Below are 17418 nucleotides of genomic sequence, written 5' to 3'. Positions count from 1 at the left end.
ATTATACAATTTTGAATGAAATTTTCTTCAAAATTTTAAAAAAGTCAAAAATGTTGTAAAATCAGAAGAAAAAATATGAATTTTCAACAAAAAAGGTAAGTGCCAACCACACAGTTGAATTTTCTACAAGAATTTTGAATTTTTAACTAAAAAACATGGTTTTTAATTAAATCGTAGAATTTTCAATAAAATAATTCATTTTTCTAATTATTTTTAGCAAATAGTTTTTTTTACCAAATTTTTTAATTCTCAAATACAAAAAAAAACTAATTTTATACAAACCAGTTGAATTTTCAAGCTAAAAAACAAAGAAACGAAACAGTTAAAGTTGCAAATAAGTCAAGGGTTTTTAATATAAATGTTGAATTCTCAACAAAATAATACAATTTTGCAGTTATTCCCAAATAGTTACATTGTTACTAGATTTTTTAGTTTTTAAGTCAAAAGATGAATTTATAACACAACAGTTAATCTTAAACTAAATAATTGATTTTTTTAGCAAATTGTTTAATTTTCAAGTAAAAAAAACGAATTTTCAACAAAATAATTTATATTTGAACACGAAAATATGATTTTTTTTACAAAACACTTGAATTTTTAACCCAAAAATATACATTTTTAACAAAACCGGTAAAAGTCAACCACAGAGTTAGATTTTCAACAAAAGAAAAATGTCGACTTTTGAACTCAAAAAAAGTTTTTAAATAAATTCTTGAATTTTCTACAAAACAATCATATTTTTCAGTTAATTTTCGAACAAATACTTTCATGTTTTACCAAAATGTTCAACTTTGAAACCAAAAAGACGAATTTTTGACAAAACAATTGATATTTAAACCAAAAAATATGAATTTTAACAAAAAAGTTAATTGTTAAGCATAAAGCTAAATTCTCTACAGAGAAGTTAGGGTTTCAACAACAAAATACTTTTTAATTGTTGAGTTTTCGAAAAAAATTGCTATTTCAACCCGAAATCATGAATTTTCTACAAAATACTTAAATATTCAACCCGGAAATGTGAATTTTCAGAAACAGGATTTTGAATCAAATTGCTGAATTTTAATCAAAATAATCAAAATTACCAGTTATTTTTAGCGAATTGAACTTTATCATATTTAACTTTTCATTAATTTGTTTAATTCTCAAATACAAAAAAAAAAGAATTCTATTCAAAACAGTTGAATTTTCAAGCCTAAAAACTAATATTTTACAAAGCAATTGAATTTTAAATCCGAAAAAAAAATTTAAACAAAAAGTCAATTGTACAAAAAAAAATGGCTAAATTTTCAACTAAAAAAAAAACACTTTTTAATTAAATTGTAGAATTTTCAACAAAATAATGAAATTTTCTAGTTATTTCGACCAAATAGTTTATTTTTTTTTACCAAACTGTTGAAGTTTCAAGAAAAACTGATGAATTTTCGGCAAAAAATTGATATTTCAACCCGAAAATATGAATTTTCAACAAAAAATAGGATTTTTCTACCAAACAATTGTTCTTAAATTAAATTGTTGAATTTTCAAAAAAATAATTCAATTTTAATTTATTTTTTGGGAATATTTTTTGTACCAAATTGTTTAATTTTGAAATACAAAAAAACGAATTTTATACAAAACAATTGAATTTTCAACCTGAAAAAAAAATGTTCAACCAAAAGGTAATTGTAAAACATACAGTTGAATATATAAATATATAATCAAAAAATACGAATTTTCTACAAAAAAGTTAAATTTTGAACTAAAAAAAGTCTTTTCAAATAACTGTTTAATTTTCAACAAAATAATCAAATGTTCCAGTTATTTTTAGCGAACAGTTTATTTTTTTACCATATTATTTAATTCCCAAGTAAAAAAAAACAACAAATTTTCTACAAAAAAGTAGATGTTTTAAACTAAGAATGTAATTGTTCTTCAAAGTACTTGAATTTTTAACTCAAAAATATAAGTTATTTTTAGCAATTACTTGATTTTTTACTAAATTGTTTGATTCTCAAGTAGAAAAAAAAACAATTTTCTACAAAACAGTTAAATTTTCAAACTAAAGATACGAATTTTCTACAAACAATGAATATTTGAACCCAAAAAAATTAATTTTCAACAGAAAATGTACACTTAAATTTTCAACAAAACAGTGGAATTTTCCACCGAATATTAAAATTTTCTAGTTCGTTTTAATTTTTTTTACCAAATTCTGGAATTTTTAAGCGAAAGAGACGAATTTTCGACAAAACAAATGATATTTTAACCTGCAAAAATTAATTTCCTACAAAAAAAATCATTTTTGACTAAACTGTTGAATTTTCAAGCTAAATGGGCGAACTTTTCACGAAAGAAATTATATTTCAACCCGAGAATATAAACATTTTACAAAACAGTTGGATTTTCAAAAGAAAAAAAATAATTTTCAATCAAAAAAGGCTCTTTAATTACAAAATTGTTGAATTTTCAACAAAATAATTAACATTATACAATTTCGAAAGAATTTTCTTCGAAATGTCGAAAAAAGTGAAAAATGTTGTACAACCGGAAGCTTAAGAAATAAGGAATGGATAAAATAAAACTATTTTAAATTAATTTTTGTATTGGGACTACTTTCCGTTAAATATTTTTAGATTTGAGATCTTAGGCACGAGGAAATAGATTAAAAAAATAAATAGTTTCATCGTTAAAAGAAACGGGAATATTTTTTAATTATTAAATTATAATTACCAGGTATTTTAGCGAAACTGTTGATATATTTCTCGCATTTGGCAATCGCATCGGCTTTGTCTGTAGCTAATTCGTCGACGAGGCCGATACTTAAAGATTCTTGGGCCGAGAAGAGAGTTCCTCTGAAAAATTTATAATTTTCAAAACATGTACAAAAATTTCCTTAAAATTTCCGTTTTTTTTTTTAAATATCACAAAATTTTTTCACATATATTTTTTAATTTTATGAAACTATTCAAGTACTTTGCATTTTTTTAAACAATCGACTCCGGACGAGTATACAATTTCAAGAATTTATTATAAATAATGTTTTTTTTTGAGTTATTGAAAATGTAATGTGTGAAATAAAATTACTTTCTTCATTTGCGAAAGTAACTATTAAAGGATAAATAATTTCCTAATTGTGTACAAGTCTCTGAGGATTGAATTAATATGTTTAATTTACGAGAAAAATTAAATTACAAGATAATCTTAAATATATTATCATCATCGAGAAATTAAAGGAAGTTTTGTTTAAATTATTAATTTCCTAAATTTGTTCCTAAAGTTCATGAATTCAAATAATTAAAACTAATTTTTATTTTATATTTATATACTTAAAGTTCCGTGCATATTTAATTATAGATGAATTTTTAACCAAACAGTTGAATTTTAAATTAAAAAAAAAGATTATCTACCAAAACAAAAACGAGTTTTCAAACAAAAATATATGAATTTTCAGCTAAAACATATAAATTTTCAACTTAAAATGGAAGACAATTTTTCTGTATTAAAAATTACTTTTCCACCAAAAATACAAATAAATTTTCAACAAAATATTTTAATTTTAATTAAAGTTATAATTTTTCACCTGGAATCGTTAAATTTTCAAACATAAAAATAATGTTTCCACCAAAACAGATTAATTTTAACAAAATACATGAATTAGCAACTAAAGAAGATGAATTTATAACACAAAATTTAATTTTTAACTAAAAATGGAATAGTTGATTTTGCGGTTATAAAAATTACTTTTTCACCAAAAATAAAAACAAGCTTTCAAGAAAATATTTAATGTTTAAGGAATTCGTTCAATTACGGACTTAAAAAGATGAATTTTTCACCAAAACAGATTAATTTTTAAGAAAATACATTAATTATCAACTAAAAAAATCAATTAAAATGATGGAATATTTAAATGATATAGTTGAATTTTCGAGCATAAAAAAGGTTTTTATACTGAAAAAGATAAATTTTCAACTAAAAATAGAATAGTTTCTTTTTCAATTATAGAAATTGCTTTTCCATCAAAAACAAAAATAAATTTTCAAGAAAATATTTAAATTTCAAGGAAAGTGATAAATTTGTAATTGAAATAGTTAGATTTTTCACAAAAACAGACGAATTTTTAACAAAATACATGAATTATCATCTAAAGAAGACAAATTTTCAATAAAAAATTGAATAGTTTAATTTTCGGTTGATAAAATTGATTATCAACAATGGATATGAATTTTCAGCTCAAATTATTGAATATTCAATTAGAATAGTTGAATTTTCAAGCAAAAAAACAGAGTTTTTTATTAAAAAAGATAAATTTTTAACCAAAAATAAAATAGTTACTTTTGCGGTTATAAAAATTACTTTTTCACCAAAAATAAAAACAAGTGTTCAAAAAATTATTTAACTTTCAAGTTGAATTTTCAGTGAATAAAATTTATTTCTAACTAAAGATATGGATTTTCAACTAAAAATGGAACAGTTATTTTTTTAGAAATAGAAATTGCTTTGCCATTAAAAACAAAAACAAATTTTCAAAAAAATATTTAAATTTCAAGGAAAGTGATGAATTTGCAACTGGAATCGTTAAATTTTCAAGCAGAAGGATGAATTTTCCACCAAAACAGACTAATTTTAACACGATATTATATTTAACAAGAATTATTATCTGAAGATGAATTTTTAACAAAAAATTAATTATGAATTTTCAGTGAATAAAATTGATTTTTAAATAAAGATATGAATTTTCAACTAAAATTGTGGAATATTTAACTGAAATATTTGAATTTTGAGCAAAAAAAAAGGGTTTTCTACTAAAAAAGATAAATTTTCAACCAAAAATGAAATAGTTCCTTTTGCGGTTGTAAAAATTACTTTTTTACCAAAAATAAAAACAAGTTTTCAAGAAAATATTTAAATTTCAAGTTGAATTTTCAGTGAATAAAATTGATTTCCAACTAAAGATATGGATTTTCAACTAAAATGATAGAATATTAAACTGAAATATTTGAATTTTCGAGCAAAAAAAGGGTTTTCTACTAAAAAAGATAAATTTTCAACAAAAAAACATCAGTTTAAAAAATTAATTTATAACAATGAAAAACAAATTCTCAAGAAAACAGTTGAATTTTTAATCAAAGAGATGAATTTTTAACAAATATATAAATATTATATTATAATAAATGCCTTTTCAGCGAGTAGTTTTAAGTAATAATTTACTTTAGTTTTTAAATAGTTGAATTTTCAAACAGAAAGGATGAATTATCAACAAAAATAGTATTTTTTGATATTTCAATCAAAAAGAATTTTCATTTTCAATTTAAAACTATTGAATTGAACGAAAAAGACAAATTTTCAACAAGAGTTAAATTTTCAAAATTAAAAATGTCCAAGCGAAAAATTGAAAATTACTAATTTAATATTTATAGATATTTGAAATTTAAATATTTACTTTGAACTATTTATCCCTAAAAGCCTACATAATTGAAATTTCAGAAAAAACATTAAAAACTGCATTTTTAAAAATCAACATTCCCATTTTCCAAATCCCTTTTCAAATTATTTTCTGACAAAATTAAGAAATTTCGCCTTTAAAATAAAAACATGCAAGAAATAGGCATTAAAAATTAAATTAGTTTAATTTCATAATGTTCTAAATTTCTGAAAATTTACATATTTTACCTCATTATAATTCAACAACTTATTTTAGAAGATTAATTTTAAGATTCTAAGATTTCTAAATAGGAAAACTTTTAATCATATCAAAAGACATTCAGAAGTTTTAAAAAGATTCAAAAATTCTCAAAATCTTGAGAAGAAATAAAAAAAAAATAAAACAAAAATATTTTGCAAGATTAAGAAAAAATTCGAAATTTAGAACAAGAATATTTAGTTTTGAAAGATTTTTTAAATTAAATATTTAAAATTCCATGCCCCTCAAATTATTTTTTAAGGAGAATTAAATTATACAATTAAAAATTGTACCATAAATTTAGTAAATCAAAATGTCGAAATAACTAATTCTATTTTATGATAAAATTTATTTCGAATTTTTCGAAACATTCATGAAAGAAAAATTTTCGTTCCTACACTAAATTTTTTTTAAATATTCACACTTTCAAAGAGAGAAGAAAAATTACCAATATCGACAATAAAACATGACGATAATTTTTTTAATTTTGCAGAAATAAAAAATTTTTAAAATAAAATTGAATTGTTTTGAAACCAGAAAAAATTACTTTTCAACAAAATAGTTATAAATATTTACTGTAAAAGGGCAAGCTCAGCTTTTCGGTAACCAATCGTAGAAATAAAAGCGTCCTGGAACCATTTAGGAGCTACAATTCCTAACTTCGTCTCGTTCAATCCAATTGTGTGTTTGCCATCAACAAGAACTCTATATTCACAGGAAATCGCTGTCAGACATCCTCCAGCTGGACTCGCTCCCTAAAATCAATTAATTTTCTTATTTATTGTATTTTTTTATTATTATTTTTTATTTAACAATTATTATTATTTCTAGTGATGAGACTACTACATTTTTTTCGAAATCTTTAAAAATCTAGATTTTGTTACAAATTTTTCGAAATCTTTTCAAGTAATCCATTATTTTTTAATCATTTCCAAACTTCTAAATATTTCTTGAACTTACTCGAATTTTGTCTAAATTAATAATGGTTTATTTTTTATTTATTCAACAAGCTTTGTTTTTGTTTTTATATCTTGTTAAATATTTTGTTAAAATTTGTTTTTCAAAATGAATCATCTTCGATTTTCCTACGAATTTTCAGAGCATTTTTTTATTTTAAAACATTTCAAGATCTTTAAAAAACTAAAAAATTCTAAGTTTTTTAAAAAATGTTGTTAAATAAAAATAGTTTCTAATATATAAAATACTACTTTCTATTAATCATTAGACTTTTATATAATTTTTTAAAATAAATTTAGTTTTGTTTTTAGCAATTTTCCCTTAGAATAGGGTTTAAAAGTCGCGTCTTATTCTGAATTCTTAAAATTTGTTTTGATCTTTTTAATTAGAACGCAGAAACAAGCAATTAAATTGATTAGAACATTTTTTAAATCATTTATTATTATTTATAATAATATTCTCTTAGGATAATGTTAGAAAGTTGCAGTTTTTTTTAAATTTTGCACTATTTGTTCACTTTTAAATTAGATTTAGGTAATAATTAATTCAAAGAAAAAAAATGATTTAAAAAATTCATTAGATTTTTAAATGATATTCTCTTTGAATAGTGCTAGAAAGTTGCGATTTTTTTTTCAAATTTGTAAATTTTTGTCCACTTTTCTCTTAAAATGAAGTAATAATTACCTGAAATTTCTACAATTTTGTCCACTTTTTTCTTAGTGAGATAATTATTAATGGGAATTAGAGAACAATAATAAATATTTAAGAAAAAATAATACATATTAATGTTAATATTAACAAGAAGGCTCTCAGTAATAACTTCAAGAAAAACTTACATTAAATATGAACCACATAAAAAAATGAAAAAATTTTTAAACATCTTTTGTATTTTAGAAAAATACATTCACAAAGAAAGAGACTGTTTAAAAAATAGTTAAAAAAGACAAAGCAAAGTACAAAATTAAAAAAAAAACGCAACTTTCAATAAATTATCTAAGGGAAGATAATTATAAACAATAATAAATCGTTCAAAGAATTATGCTTATTAACTTGAATTAATTATTACTTCACTGACTGAAAATACAATAATAACTTGTTTAAAAAATTATATTTTTTAAATTCATTTTTATCGCTCTCTAAGTGAAGAATGATCACAAGTAAAATATTTCAGAAAAAAATGCAACTTTGTAGCATTATTCAAATATAATATTATTAAAAATAATAATAAATTATTTAAAAAATTATTGTTGTCTTGAGTTATGTATTACTTTACTCTAGTTGAAAAGTCTACAATAAGTTGAATATTTCAGAAAAAACTGCAACTTTCTAGTATTATTCAAAGATAATATTATCTGAAATACTAATAAATTGTTCAGAATATTATTTCTGTTAAACTTAATTAATCATTGCCTCACACTAACTGAAAATTTAAAAACAATTTGAAAATTTCTAAAGGAAACCTGGACTTTCTAACTCTATTTAAAGAAAAAATTGCTAAAAAAAATGATAAATTGTTTTAAAAAATTATGTATACATCTACATGTGAGTTAAAAGTAATATTTCATATAATAGAACAATTCTTATTTAAAAGCCGCAAAAAAATCATAATTAGCGCCAAAAATTAGCAAAACTCTATCATTGAAACAAAATTTTAATCATAAATATATTTTGTTCATTATTGATATTTAAAATTCAAATAATTTTGAAACTTTAAACATTAAAAATAATTTTTTTGTAGAAATATTTGATTATTGTATTGTTAAAAATAAACAATATTGATTAAAACCCCATTTTCTTGATTGATTTAATTCGGGAATTTTCGTGTTCGAATGTTTTTCTATTCGGAATTTTCTGTTTGAAATTTTATTATTTGTGAATATTATACATTGTCGGAAATTTTGTTATTGGAAAATTTTCTATTTCGAATATTTTATCATTCGGCAATTTTTTGTCTGGTATTTTATTTTTCGGAAATTTGAAAAATTCGGTAACATTATAAACTGTTCCGAAATTTTATTATTTGGAGATTTTCCAATTCGAGAATTTTATTATTTGGGAATTTTATAATTCCAGAATTTTCTACTTATTCGGAAATCTGATTTGGGAAATTCATAGTTCGGAAATTTTCTAGTTTGAATACCTTATAATTCGGCAATTTTCTGCCTGAAGTTTTATTATTCGGAAATTTAAAAAATACGGTAATATTAACAATAATTTTATAATTTGGAAATTTTCTTATTCAGATATTTTATAATTCGGAAATTTTCTCTCTAGAATTTTATTATCCGAGAATGTATAAATTCGGGAATTTTCCAATTTGGGAATTTTATTCTTCCGGAATTATCAAATTTGGTAATGTTACAAAATGTTGGAAATTTTATTATTAAGGAATTTTCCAACCTTTTAATATTACAAACTATTCAGAAATGTTATTCTTCTGAAACATTTCTATTCGGGAATTTTATTTTTCGGGAGTTTTATAGTTCAGATATTTTATAATTCGGCAATTTTATATTGGAAATTTCATTATTTAGGAATTTTAAAATTATATAATATTATAAATTCTTTTAAAACTGTAATATTCGCAAATATTATAATTCGGGAATTTTTTACTTCGGATATTTTATAATTTGACAATTTTCCAATTTGGGAATTGTATTATTGGGCAATTTTATAATTGGGAAATTTTATAATTCGGCAAACTTTCTGTTTGGAATTTTATTATTCGAAAATTCTAAAAATTCGGTATTATTATAAACTGTCGTCGGGAATTTTCCAGTTTTCTGAAATTTTCCAATTTGGGAATTTTATTATTCGGAAATTTTCTAGTTCGAATTTTTAATAAGTCAGCATTTTTTGTCGGAATTTTTTTATTATTAACATTTTTTTTAATTCGGTAATACTATAAACTGTTTGGAAATTTTCCAATTTGTGAATTTTAATATACGGGAATTTTCAAATGAGGTAAAATTGTGCACTGTTGGGAATTTTATTATTCTGAATTTTTCATTTTGGGAATTTTATAATTCGGAAATTTTCTGTCTGGAATTTCATTATTCGAAAATTTTATAAATTCGGTAATATAAACTGTCGTCGGGAATTTTCCAGTTTTCTTAAATTTTCCAATTTGTGAATTTTTTAATTCGACAATTTTCCAATTTGGGAATTTTATTATTGGGCAATTTTATAGTTTGGAAATTTTATAATTCGGCAAATTTTCTGTTTGGAATTTTATTATTCGAAAATTCTAAAAATTTGGTATTATTATAAACTGTCGTCGGGAATTTTCCAGTTTTCTGAAATTTTCCAATTTGGGAATTTTATTATTCGGAAATTTTCTAGTTCGAATTTTTAATAAGTCAGCATTTTTTGTCGGAATTTTATTATTAACATTTTTTTAATTCGGTAATATTATAAACTGTTTGGAAATTTTCCAATTTGTGAATTTTAATTTACGGGAATTTTCAAATGAGGTAAAATTGTGCACTGTCGGGAATTCGGTAATATAAACTGTCGTCGGGAATTTTCCAGTTTTCTTAAATTTTCCAAGTTGGGAATTTTCTAATTTGGGAATTTTTTAATTCGGCAATTTTCTGTCTGGAATTTTATTATTTAAAAATTCGGTAATATTATAAACTGTCAGGAATTTTAATATTCACGAATTTTCCAGTTCGGATATTTTATAATTCGGCAATTTTTAGTCTGGAATTTTATAATTCTAAAATTTATTTAATTCTGTAATATTATAAACTGTTAGGGAATTTTTCAAATTTTAAATTTTATTATACAGGAATTTTATTATTCGGAAATTTTTAAATGAGGTAAAATTGTGAACAGTCGGGAATTTTATTTTTCGGAATTTTAAAATTTGCGAATTTTTTAATTCGGTAATATTATAAACCGTTAGAGAATTTTCCAATTTGTGAATTTTATTATTCGGGGATGTTATTATTTGGGAATTTCCCAGTCCGGATAATTTATAACTCGACAATTTTCCATCTGAAATTTCAATATTTGTGAATTTAAAAACTCAGTAATATTATAAACTGTCGGAAATTTCATTGTTCACGAATTTTTCAGTTCGGATATTTTATAATTCTACAATCTTTTGTCTGAAATTTGTCCGGAACTTTATTATTCAAAAATTCGGTAATTTTATAAACTGCCGTTAGCATTTTCCAGTTTTCAAAAATTTTATTATTCTGAAATTTCCCAATTTGGGAATTTTATTATTCGGGAATTTTCTAGTTCGGATATTTCATAATTGGACCATTTTCTACTTGAAATTTCATTATTTGGGAATTTTGTAATTCGGTAATATTAAAAACTGTCGGAAATTTTATTATTCACAAATTTTCCAATCCGGTAATATTATAAACTACCAGGGAATTTTATAATCCAGGAATTTTTCAGTTCGGATATGTTATAATTCGACAAACTTCTGTTTGGAATTTTATAATTCGGGAATTTTCTAGTTCAAATATTTCATAATTCGGACATTTTTTGTCTGGAATTTTATTATACGAAATTGTTTAAATTCTGTAATATTATAAACGGTTCAGAAATTTTCCAATTTAGGAATTCTATTATTCGGGAATTTTAAAATGAGGCAATATTATAAATTGTCGGGAATTTTTCAATTTGAGAATTTTATAATTCGGAAATTTTCTGCCCGGAATTTTTTTATTCAAAAATTCGGTAAGATTATAAACTGTCGTTAGAATTTTCCAGTTTTCAAAAATTTTATTATTCTGAAATTTGCCAATTTGGGAATTTTATTATTCGGGAATTTTCTAGTTCAAATATATCATAATTCGGACATTTTTTGTCTGGAATTTTACTATACGAAATTGTTTAAATTCTGTACTATTATAAACGGTTAAGAAATTTTCCAATTTGGAATTTTATTATTTGCGAACTTTCTAATGAGGCAATATTATAAATTGTCGGTAACTTCCCAATTTGATAATTTTATAATTTGGAAATTTTCTGCCCGGAATTTTTTTATTCAAAAATTCGGTAAGATTATAAACTGTCGTTAGAATTTTTCAGTTTTCAAAAATTTTATTATTCTGAAATTTCCCAATTTGGGAATTTTATTATTCGGGAATTTTCTAGTTCGGATATTTCATAATTTGACAATTTTCTACTTGAAATTTCATTATTTGGGAATTTAATAATTCGGTGATATTAAAAACTGTCGGGAATTTTATTATTCACGAATTTTCCAATCCGGTAATATCATAAACTGTTAGGGAATTTTATAAACCAGGAATTTTTCAGTTCGAATATTTTATAATTCGACAATCTTCTGTTTGGAATTTTATGATTCGGAAATTTCTAGTTCGAATATTTCATAATTCGGTCATATCATAAACTGTCGTCAGGAATTTTCTAGTTATCTGAAATTTTCCAATTTGGGAATTTTATTATTCGGGAGTTTTCTAGTTTGGATATTTTATAATTCGGCAATTTTCTATTTAAAATTTCATTATTTGGAAATTTTAAAATTCGGTAATATTAAAAACAGTCGGAAATTTTATTATTCGGAATTTCCCAATTTGGGAATTTTATAATTCGGAAATTTTCTGTCTGGAATTTCATTATTCGAAAATTCTAAAAATTCGGTAAAATTATAAACTCTCGTCGGGAATTTTCCAGTTTTCAGAAATTTTATTCTTCTGAAATTTTCCAATTTGGGAATTTTATTATTCGGGAGTTTTCTAGTTCAGATATTTTAAAATTTGGCAATTTTCTATCTGAAGTTTCATTATTAGGAATTTTAAAATTCGTTAATATTATAAACTGTTCAGAAATTTTATGATTTGAAAATTTTATAATTCGGGAATTTTTGATTTCGGATATTTTAATTCGTCCATTTTCTGTCGGGAATTTTACAGTGCCGAGAATTTTATTTTTCGGGATTTTTCAGTCGTCCCTCAATTTCGCAATGTTTGCAGAACTTTTAAATATATCATTTCTTAAAAAAAAACGGGTTTATTTTTTTTTTGCAGATTCGAATAAATTTAGGGTCAATATTGACAGAAAAATTCGAAAAAAAATATGGGACTCTATGCGACAGGAAGAAATTACTTTCCTAATTTTTGCAATCTTTACAAAATTCAGAATAAATGTCTTTGAAAAAGTGGATACTAGAAAACTCAAGATCTTGAAATTAATTTCCAAGTCATCTGCAGGTTTTGTTTAAAAAAGGGTTTCCAGAACAAGTCGCCACCCTCTTTCAGTGAGTGAAAAAAGGAAAACTTACATTGATAGCGGCAGCGATTGGTATCTCGAGTCCATAAAGAGTTAACCAAAAATCTTGTAGTGTAGTCCAAAATTGTGTACAACGAGAAATGTCTGGTTTGTACATTTCCATGATATCTAATCCTGCTGAAAAGATTGTTGGCAACGAGGATGTCAAGACAATTCCTTTGGTTTTTTGTTTTTTTACCTCATTGAGAGTAGTTGTTAATTCGGTTAAAAATTCTAGATTAAGGCTATTTACAGGTGCTCTCGCCATGGAAACTATTGTCACACCTTAATTAAAAAAAGTTGACAAAAATCAATAATGAGTTAATCTTCATAATAGAAGAGTAACTTGCAATATTTTAAATCTGAAACATACCAGTATCATTTTGTTGAACTTCAACTGATTTCGCTTGAGAGGAAAAACTTTTCAATATTAGATTTCCTTGAGGTTTCAATAATTTTCTCATTAACATTGACATCTTAAGATATCAGGAAAGTTTCTTTTTGTTTTGAAAATGTCTAAAAGTAGAGAAACAAAATTATTCATCGCATATGATTATAAATTTCAGAGTGGCCGTTTTAATCAAAGAAAAAAATTCTCGGTCATTTCCGGGGTTTTTCCGGGTTCTCAAACATTTTTCACGGTTAATGAAATGAAAATATTCAAACTCTAAGGCCAAAAATTTTTTCATTTCAATTAATACAAACTGAGTAAAGCACTCAAAGTGGAACTTTTGAATTTTAAACTTTTAAAACTGAAGCTTAAGAGTTTAAAATTTTTTTTAGGTTTTTTTAACTCATAAATTTAAAATTTTAAACGTTTATAAATTATAATAGAGTTCGAAGATTCAGATTCGGATTCAAAAATATAAATTGAACGGTTACATTTTTGTTCGATACTGAACACTTCTTAAATTAAAAGTTGTTTTTAATTTAAATATTTTTAAAATCCTTAAAATGATTCGATTTTTTCCTAATTTTTTTTTTAAATCCTGCCAACTTAAAAAAATTTACTCAAGATTTTCCACATTCATTTTTTATAATTTTGTAAATCTTTTTAAATATTCTCTCAGAATTAATTTTTCGAAATGAAAAATCATTTTCATTTTTTTTAGGAACTGGTATTTATTTTTCTGAAGCCTTTTAAAATTCTTAAAAAGCTTCTAAATTTTTTTTTCGAAATCTGCCAAACTTTATATTTGATTGCAAATTAGGACGCGCTCTATTTGTACCGAAATTGTGATACGAATAGCCGGATTTTATCGGTATTTTGTTAGACTAAAATAATATTTGAAATCTAATAAAAGCCATTGAAACAGTTTAATTGTTAATGGTAAAAACTGTAAATTCCAAAATTTTGAATTAATTCCGAATCGACTTTTAAAATCTTTAAAATTTTAAATCACATTACAAATGTTTTTGAAAAAATGCATTTTTCTATTCACAATGTAGTGTTGAAAATGTCTGCATCGCTTGATTAACAAATTATTCTTTCGTAAATTATGAATGTAATTAACAATAATATTCTCAACATCCTGCTATTTCAGGGTGGCGATTCCAAATTCCCGGTAATTTCGCGGATTTCTGCAGTCAAGTTTTTCAGTTTTCTCGGTCAATTAAAAGAAAAATATTTAAATTTGCCACAAAACTTAAATATTTATTTTAATTTATCACATTCATCCTAAATAATCTTTAAAACAAATACTTGAATTTTCCAGTAAAAATATAAATTTTCAAGAAAAATGAAAAAGCTAATCTTTCAGTAAAAAATATAGTGAGAATAGTTAAATTTTAAAGCAAAAAAATACATTTTCAACTAAAATAATGAATATTTAACTGAAATACTTGAATGTTCAACCACAAAGATGGATTTTCAAACAACAAGATTAATTTTATATAAAAAAATACAATTACAAAAAAAAACATAAATTTTACAATGAAATAGTTGAATTTTCAATTAAAGTAGACATTTTTCAACTAAAAAGTTCAATTTTGAAGTAAAAAAATCAACTTTCAACCGAAAATGTAATATTCACTTTTTTATTAACAAAATTAAATTATCAGCCGAAACTAAAATAATTAAATTTTAAGTTAAAAAAATTAATTTTTAACCAAACAGATGAATTTTTAACTAAGTTTACGAAATTTTTAACTAAGTTGATGAATATTTAAATGAAGTAATTAAACTTCAGATGAGAAAAGATGAACTTTCACTCAAGACGATTGATGTCTACAAAAAAGGACAATTTATAAAACTGAAAAAGATAATTTTTTAACCAATAATTTAATAATTGAATTTTGAATCAAAAAATGAATGTTCAACCAAAGAAATGAATTTTTAATTAACATTGAGAAATATTTAGCTGTAATAATAGTTATATTTTCATTTGAAAAGAAAATACAACCAAAAAAGAAACAAATTTTCAACAAAATAGTTAAATTTTTGGATAAAATTCCTTTTCATCCAAAGAAAACAAAAATTAAATTTTAATCAAATAGCTCCATTCAACCATTGTTTCAATCAATTCAATTTCAATCCAACAAATTAATTTTTGCATTAAAATTATTAATGAATTTCAAAAAAAAAAAAAATAATAATCATAATTCTTAGCAAAAGATTTTTATTTCCAAACTGAAAGATGAATTTTCAACTAAAATGATAAATATTTAACTGGTATTCTTGAATTTTTAACCGACAAGAATATTTTTTAGGTAAGAAGAATAACTTTCAAAGAAGATTATTTTAAACGTAGAAAAGAAATAAGTTAAATTTTAAGTTAAAAAATTGTATTTAAAAAAAAAACAGCTGAAGAAAATAGATCAATTTTAAAACAAATAAGTGATTAAATTTCAACTGAAATTGTCAATCTTTGACTATAATAGTTGAAATTTGAACCAGAAAGATCAATTTTCAACTAAGATGATGAATATTTAAATGAAATAATTGAATTTTGGAACGAAAAGATCAATTTTCAACGAAGAACATTGATTTTTTCCAAAAAATACAAATTTTCAACTCTTCAGAGATTAACTACATGTAGTACGGTCTTCCGGCATCAGACGGCGCCACTTTTCAGAGTATCCCACAATTAAAAATGAAACCTATATCCCTTGTCGTGCAGGTGCGTTAAGGAGGTGTCCTGCTTTAGAAGGTCAGAAAAATTCCTTTGTTTATTGCCTCAATCGATAGATAAACTATCCAAGAATATACTCCCAAAGTTACAGAGGCCAATTCTAAGTATTTTCGAAGGTACAAAGCCGAAAGCAGAGGAGTGTCGATCAAGTGTGCGTGTGCTCGGCGAGACTCAGGCGCATGCGCCGCCTCTCGAACTTCTGTTCCGAATTTCATACCTTAGAGCCGTGTAGAAATTTCTAATTTCTAATTTTTCTAGACTGCTATATGGACCAACAATAGCTGATTAGCAGATCATTTATGTAAGTAATTAAAAATTGATATTTTCTCCTATTGAAAACTTTAATGTGCGTTTTCTCTCGTTTCTATTTTCACTATTTTTCTAAATTGGCGGGCGTGATAAACAAAAAAACTAAAGTACTTATTGAATCGAACCAAAGTTTTTTTCTTTTCAGTATTAAATTCTCTTCTAAGTCAACTAAAATGGTCGTTAAAAAAGTCGTTTTAAACAACTTTTATAGCACGTTAAAGTAATTTTTTTCTTTAAAACAACAAGAAAAATTTCAACCCTGAAAAAAGTTTTAATTTCACGATTTTTTCTGTTTTTTCTTAGTTCACCCAGAAGAAAAATATATGCCAATTGAGATTTTTTTTGTTTTTTCTTCAGACTAGAATTCCGAGCTGCATCTTTCCCGCCGATTGGAGACTGCAGTGGCAAAGGGCTCATGGAATAGGTTGATGATTTTGCAGTAATTCATTATTTCATGTTGAAAAGTTTTTTTATACATTTAAAATATAAAGATAAATATACCTCAAAATTCAATGGGCTCAGTTGTTTTTTCCCTTCCAAAAAAATGCTCGAAAAACACCTTTTTTTGGCCTAATAAAGCAGGACACCACCTTAAGCTATTACAGTTCAGAGTAAAAAGTAGGTTTTGTAAAACCGTTTTAAAAACCACGTTAATAACGGGAGGGAGCTTAATCTCTTCGAACAAGTAACTCTTGCCGTGCAGGTGCGGTGAGCAATTATGTCTTTTGACGCCGATGACACGGCACATCGTGATAGCGTGCCATAGTGTACAAAGTGGATGATAGAGAACAGTTTAAAATGAGTGAAAAAAATTCGCATAAGCGCAAAAAAAATCGAATGAAGAGCTTCAATAACTCCACCAATAAATGGAAATATTGCACAAAAATATTAGGAATATCCAAAGCGAACAAGAAAAATCTGCATATGATGATAATTCCGAACATTCAAGTAATTACTAGGCAGCCTGATAAGTCCCTGAAAAATGAAACACGGAGACGTCTTTTTGGCGGTTTTATTTTTCAACATACTCTCCTTTTAGGTCGATACAGCGAGTCCAACGATTTTCTAACTTTTTGATACCGTCCGAAAAGTACTCGATCGGAAGGT

The 17418-nt window shown here is 24.0% G+C and overlaps 2 protein-coding genes across 2 annotated transcripts in view; one reads left to right on the top strand and one right to left on the bottom strand.

The window, feature by feature from the left end:
• The window catches only part of LOC117169232 (dynein regulatory complex subunit 3-like), a 43125-nt gene extending 26405 nt beyond the window's left edge, over nucleotides 1-16720 (top strand). Inside the window, exon 10 of the mRNA XM_033355496.1 lies at nucleotides 16669-16720. The gene's annotated coding sequence lies outside the window, so the exon portion shown is untranslated. The remainder of the gene's footprint in view (nucleotides 1-16668) is intronic.
• LOC117169234 (enoyl-CoA delta isomerase 1, mitochondrial-like) overlaps nucleotides 1-17418 on the bottom strand; it is a 32164-nt gene that overhangs the window by 5038 nt on the left and 9708 nt on the right. Inside the window, exons 2-5 of the mRNA XM_033355501.1 lie at nucleotides 13245-13387; nucleotides 12885-13156; nucleotides 6236-6414; nucleotides 2710-2831 (exon numbers count right to left, since the gene is read on the bottom strand). Of these exons, the coding sequence (XP_033211392.1) occupies nucleotides 2710-2831; nucleotides 6236-6414; nucleotides 12885-13156; nucleotides 13245-13347 (676 nt within the window). The 5' untranslated portion in view covers nucleotides 13348-13387. The remainder of the gene's footprint in view (nucleotides 1-2709; nucleotides 2832-6235; nucleotides 6415-12884; nucleotides 13157-13244; nucleotides 13388-17418) is intronic.

This window comes from Belonocnema kinseyi, chromosome 3 (genome assembly GCF_010883055.1).
Source record: "Belonocnema kinseyi isolate 2016_QV_RU_SX_M_011 chromosome 3, B_treatae_v1, whole genome shotgun sequence".
NCBI lineage: Eukaryota > Metazoa > Arthropoda > Insecta > Hymenoptera > Cynipidae > Belonocnema > Belonocnema kinseyi.
Note: the sequence above shows the minus strand (reverse complement) of the source record. Positions and strands in the feature narration are given on the sequence as shown.